This window comes from Terrapene carolina, unplaced genomic scaffold (genome assembly GCF_002925995.2).
Source record: "Terrapene carolina triunguis isolate 2854851 unplaced genomic scaffold, T_m_triunguis-2.0 Scaffold374, whole genome shotgun sequence".
Lineage (NCBI taxonomy): Eukaryota > Metazoa > Chordata > Testudines > Emydidae > Terrapene > Terrapene triunguis.
This window is the reverse complement of record NW_020664725.1, coordinates 3,519,251-3,535,819: the sequence shown is the minus strand read 5'-3', so window position 1 is coordinate 3,535,819 and position 16,569 is coordinate 3,519,251. Positions and strand designations below refer to the sequence as shown.

The 16,569-nt window shown below is 47.6% G+C and overlaps 1 protein-coding gene across 1 annotated transcript in view; it reads left to right on the top strand.

The window, feature by feature from the left end:
• KIRREL3 (kirre like nephrin family adhesion molecule 3) overlaps positions 1–16,569 on the top strand; it is a 702,914-nt gene that overhangs the window by 617,416 nt on the left and 68,929 nt on the right. The window contains exon 10 of the mRNA XM_026657944.1: positions 11,760–11,886. Within this exon, the coding sequence (XP_026513729.1) occupies positions 11,760–11,886 (127 nt within the window). The remainder of the gene's footprint in view (positions 1–11,759; positions 11,887–16,569) is intronic.

Here is a 16,569-nt window from a genome sequence, read left to right as displayed (position 1 = left end):
AGGAGCTCCAATGGAGATTGGTGCTTACTGTAAAACAAACCACAATTCCATGGAGAGGAGCACCAAAATCAGGGAGAGTTATGGGAACTCAGCACCTAGAGTAGCTTAGTTATGGCCCAGTCCTGCAAGTTGTTCCCATTGACCTCAATGAGAGTGCAGGGTTCACAGGGTTAAACTGTCCTCTGGCTCCTGTATAACTGCCCTGATCCCCTGAAGAGTCCAGGAGACCCTGCTGTCTGTGGCTATGTAAGAAATTATCCCTTCGTGAAACAGGTGTCGTAGGCAAAAATCCATCTCAGCTGTGGAACAGAGATCCACAAATATAGGACATCTGAAATATATACCAGTGCCATCCATACTCAATTTTGAGTCCATCCAACAAAAGCCTCAACTTTTGCCAGCGAAGTTCAACCAGTTCCCCAAGTGGCACAAGCCCTCTGCCGGTGTAGTTTTACCAACACAACGCCTGTGTAGATGCAGTAGTATCTGTACTGATATATAAGCAGTCCTCTAGCAACATGCCCACGATGCAACTGTCCCTACAGCAGTGACTGCTTTAGTTGAATAATACAATAATAAAAGGGGTGGGGGTGGACAATGGTGGTGAATTGGGGGCTATTCTATTCTATATGGGTTCTTATACTGCCCTCATCACCGGAGTATCTGAGCTCCAGCTGTGCATTAACATCTGTCACATACGGTTCATTCTTTCTCTCATCACCTTCCCAGGGGGAGGATTGTGTGTGCCATGGAGTTTGTTATTTTGGTAGGGGGTTATTTACGTATTTGTTTGAATAAATGTGCATGCTGCTCTCTGGACCTGTGAGAAAAGGCAGGACAGAGAAGTGCACCTTGCCCTTGCAATGAAGGGTGTTGAGGTTTGTGGTAGTCCTTCGTTCCTATGGGAGATCATGCCAATATCAGACCACCCCCCAAAAAGCTCTGTCTCCTGCACAGATGAGTTTTACCTTTATTGTAGAAAGTTCCACTGTGACATGGGATTAGAATTGTTGACTACAGACTTCATGCTGGAGCTGTAGACAATCTTAAATATACACTGGATCCAGGCCATTGAGCACCTTGAAGATAAGGACCAAGACCCTGAACTTGACTCGATATTGGACCTCCTGATCCTGCTCTTGTGCTTCACCAATCCTTCTGGCTGCTCTCCCAGCCCTTTCCTTCTGCGAGTGTGTATGTGGGGTACATATGCATTCCTCTAGCCCACCTGGCTAAATTCCCAGGTATCTCCAATGCTCTTCTGCTCCTCCTGGTCCCGCTTCAATGCTCCCTTGTCCACTGACATCTCACCATGTTCAGAGTCACCTCTGACTGCTTTCCCAAGAGCTCTTCTGGAGCAGTGTGAAGAGTGGGATGCATGCACTGCAAAACATCAGCAAAGCATGGTGCAACCTTTGAAGCACAGGTTCTCTCTCACCATCCTCCAAGTGGTCCTGAGGATTCCTCTGCTCAGGCCCTCCAGGGAAATCCCCATTTCCCCTCTGCCCTCCATTCTCCTGTCTCCAGCCTATAAATCCTCCTCCTTGTGAGGTAGTAGCTAGTGCCATTTTAGGACGAGGGTAGATGGATTGGGATGTCCCTTTGCAGTAACTCGGGTCACTTTTGGACCATGACACCTTTCCCAGGTACAGAGTCCACACAGTGCATTCTGTGCTCCTGTAACTGGGTGGGGGGGATTATATGGTTCCCAGACTAGAGTCACTAGATTACAAGAAACAGCTGTGAGCGTAGGCCTATGAAGCCATGCTAGAGAGTCCACACCACTCCAGCATCCAGACCTCACAGCTCCATTGGCTTATGTGCCCATCCCATCCCATAGCAACCAGGCTCCAGGAAAATCAATCCACTTTAAAGAAAAGACGGGGAGAACCCCACAGCTTTAGCAGAAGACAAGGTGGTTGGTTTATATAACTGGCCCAAATCAAGTCTGAGTGACCAGGGCAAGAAGCTGCAAGCGCTTGTTTCCATGGTGCACTCAGCACTTGCATGTTCTCTTGCCCACAGGAGATCTTCATAAAGTAGCCCTAATAGAAGCAGAATTGAGTCACATTATGAGCGCCATCTGGGTTAAGCAGAGGCCAAAACTGCAGTTAACCTCTCGCTGGCAGGTAGCACTTTATAAATCATCTACGTGTTTAACATTGCGATCACTCCTTCCAACGCCTGGAAAGCCATGGCTAAGCCTCTAGGGGGCTGATGCTTCAAAGCTACAAACTGATGCCTTAACTCTGGACAGTGCAATAAATCCAGACCGGATGATGGGGGCAATGATGGAGCCCATCGTGATGTGATTTAGTTCCCCAAAGTTGGGGATTGAAGCACTGGCTGTTTCTCTTGGTTGTGCTGTCCTAGGCGAGCGTGAAATCTCTAGGCCTTTAACAGTGGGGAGTCATATGGCCATCTGGCCATCTCTGCACTCAGGTAGCTAGCGCAGTGGCTGTCTCTTTCTCTCTCTCAGACTCAGAGCAGATGTAATTTAAGACTAAGAAATACCTTTCTCCCTCCTCCACCTCTTGTCTGGTGATTGCTGACTATAATACTTAGTTCTGCCATGAGTGCAGGGGACTGGGCCAGATAACCTCTCGAGGTCCCTTCCGGTCCTATGATTCTATTACTCCCCTGCCATGTCTGGCTTTCAAACCCTGAAACCTCGTGCAGTGTGTTAATGGGCAGTAGCCATCACCTTCCTGCTGTGTGGCTCCATACAGGGGGCATCTTCCAGCCAGGGGCACAGAGAAGTGGAGTGAACCACATGAACAAAGAAAATCCCTCTGCCTGTTCCTGGGTAACAGACCCATGAGGGCAGTATGAGATTTCACAAGCTGGCATGGTGGCATTTGAGGAACAGCTCTTTCGATGGGATGCTCTAGCTCAGCCAGGCCTATGGACTGCAGGCAGGAGTAGCTGAGTGAAATTCAGTGGTGATCAGACTGGATGATCAGAATGGCCCCGTCTGGCCTCAGACCCTATGAACCTCATTCACCTCGCAGCACTTATCTGAACACCTGCTACGAGGTGCTCCCAGGCCAGGCCAGCTCTGCACAGCCCAGCTTTGCCTACTCCATTTTCTGAGACGTTAACCGAGTTGCTGCAGTCACCCTCGCACACACCAATCAGGAAGCAGGGACCTGCCAACCTGGTTGGAGAAATGCTGGGAACCTCCACACAGAAAAGACCTGGGAGCAGCCTGGGAATTTGCCAACCTCCATTGGCAGCTCAGCCTGCAAGTTAACTATGTTCCAGACAGGCTCTCCCACATTTCGGCTTCCAGAGGAACCATTCACATTCCCAATGTCGTTGGAGCTCTGTGCTTCCTCTTGCTCTACGGGCATGCCAGTAAAACCTGAGCGCCCACTGTTTGCCTAGCACTGCCCAGCGCTCTACTCCGGGGATAACTGAAGAGCTGCAGGCTCACCCTGAATAGCTTCCAGTGTGGTCAGCAAGCCAGCAAGGATAGCTTCTCCTCTGGGAGGACAAGTCCTCAAAGGAGTGCTGGGTTCTCCCACTGCTAGTCATGCTACAAACTCCCCAGACCCACCAACTCAGAGACCCCCCCGCCCCTTCTGCAGTGAAATCTAGGCCCAACTGAAGTCAATAGAGGATTGGCCATTGATTGCGTTGACTGCAGGATTTTCACCCCTAGTATTTAAGGGAGAAAAGATGTTCAGCTGCTTCAGTGTTATTTAAAACTGCTTGTTTGAGGATTCCTAGATAATTACCAGACATACAAGGGCATCTTGAGTTGAATTCATTCACCCCTTTGTACCTTGGGAACAACTCACCAAGGGCTATAGTGGATTCGCCATCACTAGCAATTTTTACATTAGGATTGGATGTTTTTTTTCTAAAAGATCTGCTCTTGTTCAAACAGGAAATATTCTGGTGCCGTTCTGTGGCCTGTGTTGTGCAGGAGGTCAGACTAGATGATCACAATGGTCCCTTCTGACCTTGGGATCTCTGAATTTCTCATAATCAGGGATAGGAAGCTTTAAGTTTAAGGGTCAAACACTGAAGTCCTGACTCCAGCCAAAGTCTTGCTTTGTCAGCTGGAGGTCTGAAAGTCAGGATCTGTCCCAATGTAAAAAGTTTAACGTGCTGCATGAACACTAATCACGGCTGATCCAGACTGGGGAGGTTGTAAGGATTGTTATCCCTGCTTCGCACCTGGGAAGGCTGATGCAGTGAAGCTAAAGAAGAAGCAGAAAGAAATTAAAGCCACTTTTTCAAAGGTGATCACTGGCCCAGCTCAAATCATTATTGTTGTTAATCATGTTTATTAGAGTCGTGCCTAAGGGGTAACCGAGGGCCCACTGAGTTAGGTGCTGCACACACGCAGAGCAGTAGATGGCCCTCGCCCCCACAGAACTTACAATCTAAATAGACAAGACGGTGGGGGAAGGGGTAGCACACAGCTGCAGAGTGAGCAATGAGATGGCAGCAAACTGCATGCTAGTGCCACCATTTCCCCCCCCCCCCCAGGTGCTGAGCGCTTGCATCTTCTGTTGACTTCAGCTGGCTTTGTGGGTTTGTGCTCGTGTCTCTGAAAATTGGTCCCAGAGAGGCTCGATCTGGGCACCTGGAAAGTGAGACTCCCAAAAGCAGAAGGGCCTCTTCCGGAAATGTGGTTGCATGCAATTTGGCTCAGGTCAAACAGAGCCAGCAGCGCAGGTGGGGATAGAAACAAAAGTGCTGAGTCCCATTCTCTGGTACGGCTGTCAAGAATATCCAGAGCAATTGATGACAGCAAATTCAGGGAGGGATATTAAACCTCATCCTTCTGGGCTTCAGCAGATTTCTGACTAATAGAGACCAGGATGGGGACTATGGGCAGGGGGAGATTATCCCACATCTGCTACTGTGGGGTTCTTACGCCTTCCTCTGAAGCTTCTGCTGTGGGCTGCTGTCAGAGACAGGACACTTGATTAGATGGGCTTTGGGTCTGATCCATGCTGGTAATGCCTGTGTCCCTATGACCCCTTACTGCTGCAGATGGAACACTGCGTTTGCTAGTAAAACAGTCCTGAGAGCACACAAAAAAGCCATGGGCCAGTTACAGAACGGGTGTAAACCAGCTTCATTGATGTCAATGGAGTAACACTGATTTACCAGACCAGCCCATAAAGACTGCAAGGTCAGCAGTCCTGGGCTATTAAAGACCCATCACGGGACACTTCTCCTCCACTCCATTGCCAGCAAGCTACCAGTGCACCAGAGGGAGAATGGCATGTGTATCTGCAGTGCATTCGTCACCAGGTGGACGTCCGCACTCAGCATACGTTGGGGTGTTTATTCAGCCAATAAGGACCACAACGAAAGCCATTTTCTGGAAAGCCATGACAGGCTTGGAAGACTTGATGGCCTGAGTCACAGCTGAAAAACCCCAGTCAGTCAATAATCACTAGGCAGCGTTCTTATCTGAAGCTGATATTATTATTTATCATTATTAGAACATAGGGAAAAAAACGTAATAGTCTTGATTTTTTTTTCTTTATCTTCTAAATGGGTAATATAGTTTTCCATGGGGGTATACAGGTCATTTAGAGAACAAGCTACATGGAAGCATCTATGTATCTATGCATGACCATGCATGGCGAATATAAGCCTGTAAAGTAATAGTTTCAGGAAGTTATACGCAATGGAAAAGTGGTTAGAACTAAAACCATTATATGGCCTTAATTAGAGCAAGCACTGCCACTCCTGCTATAAACAAAAGGCCAGATTTTCAAAAGATCTCAGCTCCCATCTAGGCACCTACATAATGGGCAGATTTTCAAAACCCGCTTAGTACCCAACATGCATCAGCATGTAATTCTGCCCTAGATATATACAGGTCTATCTGATCCTGTTTGGGGCAGGGGGGTTCTTTCTGTTCTGGATTACACAGCACCTAGCCCATTTTCGGTGCCCAATATTAATAAATATTGTGGAGGCACAGGTAGGAACTCCGTAGCTGAGGTTGCACCGAGATTTGCAGTCATAGTGGGGTTTAAATCCTTTTGCTATCAATTTGCAACCCTTAGCTGCCAGGCTGAGGAAGACAGCAGTAAATCTGTTCTGTGCATTAGGAGTCAGGAGGAGTTAAAAACGGCTTCGTCCGGGAGTTCATACGTGCAGTCTCCCCTTTCCTTTGGCTCCCCCTTGATAACAAATGGCAGGGGTGGAGCATTCCAAGGCCCACACAGCTCTAGACATCATCTCAGGCTGGTTTAAACTAATACAGACATTAGCTTTATTTGTCAGAACTGCTTCCATTTACTCCAAGGGGAGCTGACAGGTGATGCTTCTTCGGACGGGCAGCCGGCTCCCGACACCTGCAGTGAAATATGGAACCAGAGCCTCACGGCTTGCTCTGTATCGAGCCTCTCTGGTGCCTGGTTGGCCCAGTTCCCCACACCCCTGGATCCCCTGCCACACTGACCCACCTGCCTCCTTGGCTACAACCACCAGCCAGACCCTCATGTCCACATACAAAATCCCCGTCGATACCATCTTCCCCAGGACCATAAGGTTCAACAGAGTGAGTCCAATGGACCATCAAACAGGGGCTCCACTCCAGTGAAGTTTAGGAAGCCTCTGGTAGGTCTTAGCAGGGGTCTGGGGGGTCTGGGGCTTGGTGAACAACAGCGAGATCAGGAGCTGGGAGGTCCGGCACACCCGTGGGGCAGGGAAGCTTTCACTGCTGCTGCCCGTGCTCTATCCCTTGTGTGCATGGAGGACTCCAGACTCCGGGCCTGCCAGTCAAGCACCTTTTCCTGCAATCCTGACTCATGAGCATGGGGGTGACTATGGGAGAGCTGGGAGGGGGAGCATTTCCCCCCCAGCCTGCAGTCAGGGGGACAACAGTGTCTCTCCCCCACACACACACACAAACTCTCAGTCCTGTATGGGGCAGGAGAGGAGAGCAGCAGTTCCCAGCGCCATCTCCTCCCACCCCACCCCACTCCACCACCAGTACAGCCACCAAGCCAGCAGCAGACACAGCAGGGAAATGGCTGCTTCCCTCCAGCAAGGCTGAGCTTTGGGAGGGAATCTACCCCTTGGCTTGCGGTACCTTGGGAGCAGAAGGAAGGAGATCCACAGTCTCTCCCAAAGCTTGGGGGGAGAGATACTGGAGAAAGGGGGCAGGAAATCCAGGAGAGGAGATTGGAGCCAGATGGAGAGGGGAAGGGAAAACGGGGAAGCCAGAAAGAGGGCAGTACAGGGTAGCTAAGGGATTTGCAAGGGAGCAGTGGGGGTTGATGGATTTGTGGGACGGAGAGCAGGGTGAGCTGCGGGATTTGATGTGGAGGAACTGATGGAATTTGGAGGGGACGGAGGAGTGGAGAATTGATGGATTTGACAGAGGGGATTGTTGGCTGGTGTGCGGAGCTGCATTTGAAGGAATTTGAAGTGTTGACAGGGCCCTCATGCGGAGCCAGCCAGCTGATAAAAGGAAACACTTTTTCACACAATGTGTCATTGGACTGTGGAACTCTCTGCCACAGGGTTAGAGCTGAGCAATTTTTTTTCAGTGAACAGTAAATTGGCTGGAAAAGGCATTTTTGTGTCACCACAATGGTTAGTGAATGTGGGTCAAAACTGGCAAATCATTTGGGTCAAAAAATAAGACTGGAAAAAGTTGAAACGATTTGATTCAGCCATTTCAAAATTTCGTTTCAAAATTGAGCTTTATTTAATAAAAAGGGGGAGGTTGAGTTTCGGGTTATTTTCCGATGTTTTTCAATGAAAAGCCAACAAAAAAAATCATTTAAAGTCGGACAAAAAAAATCAGTTTCAGTTCAAACCAAACTGATTTTTTTTTTTTAATTTTTCAGTTCCACCCCCAAACTGAGAAATCGGTTATCGTCACTGAGGCCAAGAATTCAGCAAGGTTCAAAGATTTGGACATACACATTCAAGCAGGACTATCCAGCTTTAGAGTAATTAAAGCAAAAATAATGAGTCTGGGAAGAGAGATTAAATCTCATCCTTCAGGTCTCTAACTATTAGGGGTCAGGATGTGACATTTACAGAGGGCAGGTTGTCCAACATCTACTGCAAGGCTCTTGCTCTTTCCTTTCAAACAGCTGGGTCTGCTCACTGTCAGAGACAGGACACAGGACTTGGTGAACCTTTGGTCTGATGCAGCCCAGCGATTTCTGTATTCCTATGTTCTTGTCCCACCCAGACTTTGGAACCAGAATTTCCCCACTGCTCATTGAGGTCATAGTGAGTACCCTCAACCTCAGTAAGACTTTCAGAATCAGGTGTGAAGTAGTCAACTCCTGCCCTACCCAAGCAGCAAGAGAGATCTGGGGATGCACAGCCAATGGACACGCTGCTCAGGGATAGAGACCTTGCACAGCTTTCAGACGTGCTGCTGAATCTCCTAGAAACCTCACACCCAGACCGGGATTTTAAAGACGACTAGTCTGATCTGGGCAGGTCCCTGAAACACGGAGGTTTGAAATGACATGCCTTCACTGTATGTATAACTGCTGCTAGGGGCATTAAGTGTTTTGCTAAGCATCCGCGTAAATTCCCAGAATGACTGGAGGAACTGGCTGTAAGATCAGACCCGCAGCAGTGGTAATAACTGATGTGCTGGATGTGCCCTCAAAGCATACGCACCGAAACAGCAAAAAGAAACAAACAAAGAGCTGACTGTCGGCAGGGAGAGCAGAACAGGCACCGCATCTCTCCGGCCTGTGTGCAGCGGTCCCGCCCAGTGCCCGAGGAAAATTCTCGCCAGTCCCCTTTGGCAACCTGCCCACCCTGACAGATTCGGTTGTAGAGGTGGGAAATTAGCCATTGGCATGAGCTGCCTCCACAGGTAATTAGAAATACTTGACTCCAAAAGCCACTATTTGGTTTAGACTCATCACATTTCTAAATACTGCACGTGCTGGGATTTTGCTGACGGCCTGCATCAGCCCGCTTTGCTTCAGCACTTTTCAAGTTTTAATAAACCTGCTAATTGCAGCGATGGGCAGTGGGGCAGTGCGTCGAACGTTCCAACTTTCGGCATGTTTCTGGGGAAGGGTCAAAGACAGCAGGCTGATGCAAACCCCAAGTTGCCAGGAAAGAGGATCTCAAAACAACAGCTTGCACGTAACGGATAGCGCGTGATTCTGCTCTTCCTCTGACCCTGGGGTTTGGAATAGGTTGACTTATTGGGAGCCCCACTCTTTCCCCAAGATCTGAGAGTGTGGCCCTGTTTAGTTAGGGAGAGAGTGCAAGCTAGTGGTTAGAACAGGGCCTGAGAATCAAGGCTCCTGGCTTCTTTTCCCAGCTCTGCTATTGACGTCGTTATCTCGCTGCATCCCAGTTCCACGATTTGCAAAATAGGGATAATAATCCCTCGCTCATAGCATGCCGTCAGGCTGAGTCAGTGTTTGGAAGATGCTTTGAGATCCTTGAGTGAAAAGTTCTGTGACTGCATCTTGGCAAATGCATCAATGAACTCATTTGATTTCCCTCCTGCTTAGCTTCCAGAGTATTAAAGTGTCCCTATGATGTGACAGAAAGGGGCACGTTCTAAGGTCATTAGCTTGACCAGCAAAGCATGCACAACGCACGCTGGGGTTTGCTCTTTCCTCAGCACACTGGCCTCACTTGCATTAGCACTAATAGGAGTTACAGATCGTACAGAGAATATAAAACATAATTACATCTACTTGTTTGCTCTCACATCATCGGGGGAATAGACCCCGCTCCGCATGTGGGACCTCCACTTCCCAAGAGTGCAGTAACATTTCCACCTCAAGCAGCAACTGTTTCTAGTCATGTACCAAGAGTGCAGATTCTATGAACAGCCAATACCCACTGTGCTCATGCCTGCTGTTCCTACCAGCTCCGAGTTTGGGCAGGCACAGAGGTGTGGCGCTGCGTGCGTTGTGCACATGCCTTGCCACAGGCCAAGCACACACGGGTAGCATGAAATCCTCCGGCTGGCATGCCTCTGACACAAGGCTTCTCCAGCTAAGGCCATCCATTATGTCTGGTGGCTCTCGTTGGCACTATATTGCAGTCAGTGAGCCTACCGTGAGATGGCATGGCCCTTGGTTTGTTGGAGCTCACTGAGGCTATACCTGCCAGCTGTCACCTGTGCTTGTTGGTCAGCCACTGCTAATGACAAAACACTAGGATAGCAATGGATGAACAAGCCTCTGCTAGACTAGCGACGTCATCCTTATGTGATGACACCCATGCTCAGGTCATTTGTGGGATGGAACACAGGAGTGTAAGATCTAAAAGCATGAGCTCAAACACTAGTGTCTGAGTTGAGAGACAGTAGCAGACTAGTGGTCTGCTATCCATGGCCCAGCCACTAGAGGGGGACAAGGAGCCACACTCTGTTATTCTGGGTTACATTTATATCAAGCTTTGAATAGTATCGTGGCAAAATACGTGTAAGGTCAACTGCTTCAAGGCAACAGGGCTGACTTTATTCTCAAGGGGGTGGGAGGTTGGCTGTTCACAGCCCAGGGCCTGCCATTCAGGAATGCACTCCGCTCTAATGCTCCCCAAAGTTCACGTGTGGCATCTTTCTAGTCAACATTGCAGACCTCTCTGATTCCTTTGTCAGTTTGTGTTTTGTAGGGATTACGTAGTGTGGTTGGCTGGGTGGGTTGCAAAGACTTTCTGAGTCTCAGACTAATTATTGGGATTAGCTCTTTGCAATTTTTCCTAGATTTAGTCATTCTTAAAATTAGTGGAAATGTTTCAGATTTCGAAACGGTGACCATTTTGAATGATTACATTTTAGGATAAAAAGGGGAACAGATTAAACAAAATATGTGCAAAACATTTCCCCCTGTGTCTTCACCAACTTTAGAGCTAATGGAAAGTTTCAAATTTTGAAATTTAAAAACTCGAATTTTGAAAAATGGGAGGGAAGACATTTCCCAGACCATTAAGAAATTGTGTATGCTTGTGTTATTTTTCTCTTTTTCTGGCAACCGGTTCTAGTTATCATTGCTATGCAGCACCCAAATCTTTGGGCTTGAACACTTTTAAAAAATAACATTCTTTTTAGAATTATTCTTTGAATGAACCAATGACTAGTCTCTTTGCTGGGAGGCAGTAACAGAGTCTGTATATGTATATTGTCCAGTCACTAGAGGGGGACAGGGAGTTACACTATATTAGCATTAGTGCTGATCCAACATGTTTCAATAAAACATTTGTTCATTGAAAAATGCCAGCACTTTGAAACCAAAACTGTTTGTGAAACAGGGTCAATTTCAACGAATCTCCTGACAAAACATTTTTGGAAAAAGAGTTTCAAAATTATCAAAACATTTTGTTTTGACATTTTCTAAACAAAAAATTCTAGTTTTCCAGTCTGGAAATGACTTTTTATTTCCAAATTTAAGCTAATGAGACTGAAAAAAGTTGGCGGGGAAGGTGTACATCGAAAGAAAATATTTTGAAATTATCCAAACAAAACATTTTGATTGACTTGAACTGAAGAAAAATTCAGTTCTTTGGTTCGTGAAAAGTTTTGAGACTTAAACTTTTTGTCCTGATTTGGCATAAGAACAAATTTTGAACTCTCAAAAATATACGTAAGATGGGAAAGCCATTTCCCACCCAGCTCTGATGAACAGGGTTACATTTATAGCAAAGCTGGAGCATTGGGGCTGAATCCCCTGAGCACTGGACTGTAAATGTTTCTCTGGTATTTCAGAACACATTCACGTTTCTGGACAAATTTGCATTGCCCTTCTTTAAAACACACCTTTCCTCTCTTTCAGGTCCTGAGCAATGAGAACACATTAACATTGAAAAGTGTCCGCCAGGAGGATGCGGGGAAATACGTCTGCCGAGCAGTGGTTCCGCGGGTGGGCGCCGGCGAACGGGAGGTGTCTCTGACTGTCAATGGTACCTGACATCTCTTTATCATTATTCTGTCGGAAAGTGATGAGATCGCCTCGCTGTTTTGTCCCTGTTAAATTAATAGTTCATGGTGTGCAGGTTTCACTCAGGGCAAATGCCACCCTGAGATAGACCAGCAAGGTTCCTAACCAGACATTTTGCAATTGCTCCACTTCCTATGGACTCTGTGTTGGTTGTACCTCAGAGGGACAAATGGATTCATGGCATTGTGGAAACACTGCTGAGTTCTTATCTAGGGATGGGCTGAGCCAGTGCAGGTAAGATAAACATCCAGGCTGGAAGTTTGCCCCAAAGTCAAATTATATTTTTCCTGATGATTGAAACGATATGATTCGCTTTTTTCTGTGAATCTTCACCCCCTCATGCTACCTAGTTTGGGATACCCAAGGAAATGCAGCCTGTTTAAGCACATAAAAACGGCCATACTTGGTCAGACCAATGCTCCATCTAGCCCAGTATTCTTTCTCCACCAGTGGCCAGTACCAGAGCTTCAGGGGGAGTTTACAGAACAGGCCAGTTGGAGTGATCCACCCCTGTCTTCCTCTCCTGGCTTCTGGCATTCAGAGATTTAGGATCACCTGAACGGGGGGGTTGTATCCCTGACCATCTTCACTAATAGCCATTGATGGGCCTATCCTCTATGAACTTGGCTAATAGCCATTGATGGGCCTATCCTCTGTGAACTTATCTAGTTCTTTTTTGAACCCAGTTATACTTTGGCCATCGCAACAGCCCATGGCAATGAGTTCCACCAGTTAATTGTGTGTTGTGTGACAAAATGCTTCCTCTTGTTTGTATTAAGCCTGCTGCCTATTAATTTCATCACATGACCCCTGCTTTTGGTTTTGTGGGACAGGGTAAATAACACTTCTCTATTCACTGTTTCCACACCAGTAATGATTTTATAGACCTCTATCATATCTCCCCTTCATCGTCTCTTTTCTAAGCTGAATTGCCCTAATATTTTCATGCGGAAGCCGTTATGTACTCTTCATCAGCTTTGTTGTCCTTCTCTGAACTTTCTGCAATTCCATTCTATCCTTTTTGAGATGGAGCGATTGGAACTGGACACAGTATTCAAGGTGTGGGTGCACCATGGATTTATATAGTGGCATTCTGATATTTTCTGTCTTATTTCCTATTCCTTTTCATAATAGTTCCTAAACATTCTGCTAGCCTTTTTGACCGCTGCTGCGCATTGAGCTGTTTTCAGAAAACTATCCATGGTAACTCCAAGATCTCTTTCTAGAGTGGTAACGGCTAATTTAATTGTTTGTGGAGTGCTCCTGGCACAAACCTGTGCAGGAGGGTAGAGAATATCACACAAGAAACCTGGTTCTGTTTCCAGCCCAGAGCAGTCGGGATCAGCCAATGATGCTTAGCCAATCACTGAACTTTCAAAATGCAGCAACAGCTATCCTGAGAATTCAGTGCTTGTGAAAGGTGCTGACTTGAGACGCAGAGACCTGAAATCAAATGGTATTTGGGCATCTAACCCTTTTAGGCTTTTTTGAGAATCCCAGTCTGTATTTATCCTTCAGATCGAAGGAACACAGGCATCCCTCAACCCCATTATACTGTCAAGGCACCTCAACCTGCCCTCACTCGAGGAGTGGAAGAACTCAGACTCAATGGCCTTTCTGAGCCTTCCAGCAACGGTTCTTACAGTGTGGACACCAGCTTCTAGGCTGAATCTTTAAATGCATTTCCCATAGGCCACCAAACTGCTATCAGATGGCAACTGCTTTCTGTCGCTACCGTCTAGGAATGGATTTCAGCCAGTGGCCTAGGAGTGAAAGGCACCTATCCCATTGTCAATAATACTGATGATGATAATGGGGTGAGATTGAATTAATTTAGCCTCTGTAAAATAAGTGGAGATCCTTGGGTGAAAGTCTCTTCCAAATTGCAAAATGTACTTTTAGCTAAAAGAGGTTTATGTATCTATTAGCTGTGGGAGGTTTTTTCCTTTCCATCTACGTTACTTATCTGGTCCCCATCACCAGGATATCTGAGCCCCTCGCAATCTTGAATGTATTTATCCTCACAGCTGTGAGGATAACCGTTATCCTGGGAGGTAGGGCAGTGCAATCTCTATTGTACAGTGGGAAACTTAAACACTGAGGCTCAGATCCTCAAAGGTATTTAGGCGCCATAGTAACCAGTGAAAATTCTGGGCCTAAATGACTTGCCCATGGTCAAATAGGAAAAAGTGGCAGAGTCATGGCCTGCAGAGCAGGGAATTGAACCTGGATCCCAGTCTAGACCATTCTCTGGCTCTTCTTCACTTTTCCTCACCCCGAAGTACTTGGGGGGTAGCTAGAGTCGCAAGGGGGACTCAGGTAACTACCAAATCCACCCCCGAAGGTGAAATAGGCAGGGCAACACCTACTTCATAAATCCCTCCAGGGCCTTGGTGTGCTGTAGGGGCTGAGTTGTTGGGCTTTGCCAGGACTTGGGTGACTCTGCTCAGACCCAGGCACCTCTGGGACTTGAAACTGCAGCACCACGGGTGCCTCCAGGGGGAGGAGTCGGCTGAGCAGGAGTTTTGTGAATGCCAGTGGTGCCTAAAGTGGCAGTTAGGCACCCACGCCCCCCTTGTGAATCTAGCCCTGGATGTAACCGACAATAGCCCCAAAGAGAACTTAATAATCCCTAGCTCTTATACAGCCCTTTGTATCTCATGTGTCTCAAAGTGCGTTACAAAGGAAAGGTAAGTCTCAGTGCCAATTCATAGATGGAGAAACTGGGGCACACGGCGAGGCCATGACTTGGCCAAGGTCACCCCACAGGTCCATGACAAGCTGGGTCTCCTGACTCCCAGCTTAATGCCCAGTCCACTGAACTATGTCGCGTGGAGGATCAGCGCTGGGTTAACTGGGAACAATGTAAAGAGAGCGTGAAATTTGCGTAGTCTGTCACCTGTCTGGCAAAACAACAGGCTTCAGGCCCAATTCACTGTCATGAAGACAAGAGAGCTAGAGGGGAAGCAGCACAGGAGCAGCACAGTTTAATTTGAAATGCAGATAATGCGAAGAAGAAAACCCCGGGGGCCACGGAAAGCCAACCACTCCCTTGACTTCCGCCGTGCCCCACAGGCTCTCGCACTCTCCATCCCATTTGGCGGCTGGATTTTAATTACAATTAAAATCGCTTGAAGGACACAAAGCAGCAAATTAAAAAACAGCAAAGAACCTGCTCGCCTCTTGCCACCAGTCACATACACCCCCTGAATTCAGATCAAGTGAGTAATGTGCCAAAGCCACATGTGTGGGGAGCGGGATGGGAAATGCTTCCCCGATGTCCTCTGGAGCTGAAACCAGCTTTGATTTTTACATTGCAGTGCTGACAGGGGAGCAAATAAAGTTGGTGCCACTCAGGAAATATCCCACCTCAGCTTCTTGACTTTGCAGACCTGCTTGGACTCAATTTCCTAGCACGCTCCGTAGCATAAGCACACAAAATTAGGGGTGTACGTAGCAGCAGATCTGCTGTGTTTTACCTCATTGTGAGCCGGTCTTTGAGAACAAATGGGTTTGACGGAATAAGAAGCTGCCACTGGAGGCACTTGTGTGTCACAGGGAAAGGTGGCCCTGAAGCAAAACTTCTCATCGGAATGCCCCTGAACTTTAGAGGTGTTCCAGACCTGAGCCTGGCGCTGACCTCTGCAAAGTAGCCCCTCTCCGTACAAGGTACCCAGGTGCCACAGTAAGAACCACAAAAGAAACTAAACAGCTGATGTCCCAAATCAAAACCCCAGACCCAAGAACCCACGAGTGTGGGGCTATTTGAAATCTGTGTCCAGATCTGAATTTGGCAGCTTGAGCCTGCCTATCTATCTTCAGAAGGGTAGCCGTGTTAGTCTGGATCTGTAAAAAAGCAACAAAGAGTCCTGTGGCACCTTCTAGACTAACAGATGCATCTGACGAAGTGGGTATTCACCCACGAAAGCTTATGCTCCAATACATCTGTTAGTCTATAAGGTGCCACAGGACTCTTTGTTGCTATCTATCTATCGATTGCCATACATCCCTTCTTTCTATCTATCTATCTATCACCATTCATATAATCTCTCACTCTTCTGAGCTCTTTGGAAAATCTGGCCCACTGTTATTTTAGACAGGAAATTGGCATCTCATTGGATCCAAATCAGGATTATAATACAATCATCTCATTGCAACCTTGGGCTTCCCTGCCTGCCCACCTGTTGTCTGTTGTCTTATCCTTAGATTGTTAACTCCTTGGGGCAGGGACTGTGGGCTAGATCCACAACGGGGACTTAGGCTTAGCACTGCAACACCTAACATTTAGGTGCTCTGCTGCCCAGCAGAATCCACAGCTCCAAGTTTGTTACCCAGGCTCCCTAGATAATGCCAGGGCACAGTTAGTCACCTGAGAAAGGGATTCACTGAAGCCAGCGTGCTGAGCCAGGAGCTGCCTGGGCTATTGGAACAGAAAATGCCATGGAAGGGGCGGGGCCTAAGCCCTGCCACTCAAGCATAGTGAGACATGTAAGTCCGAGTTGGTGGGAGCCACCTCCCTTTGCTTGGGGTTCTGCGCCATGAACCCCCTCCTGGCAGGGCTGGCTTTAAGCCGATTCGGCCGATTCCACGGAATGAGGCCCCATGCCTAAGAGGGCCCCGCAATGTCCGGGGCTGCCGGCAGAGC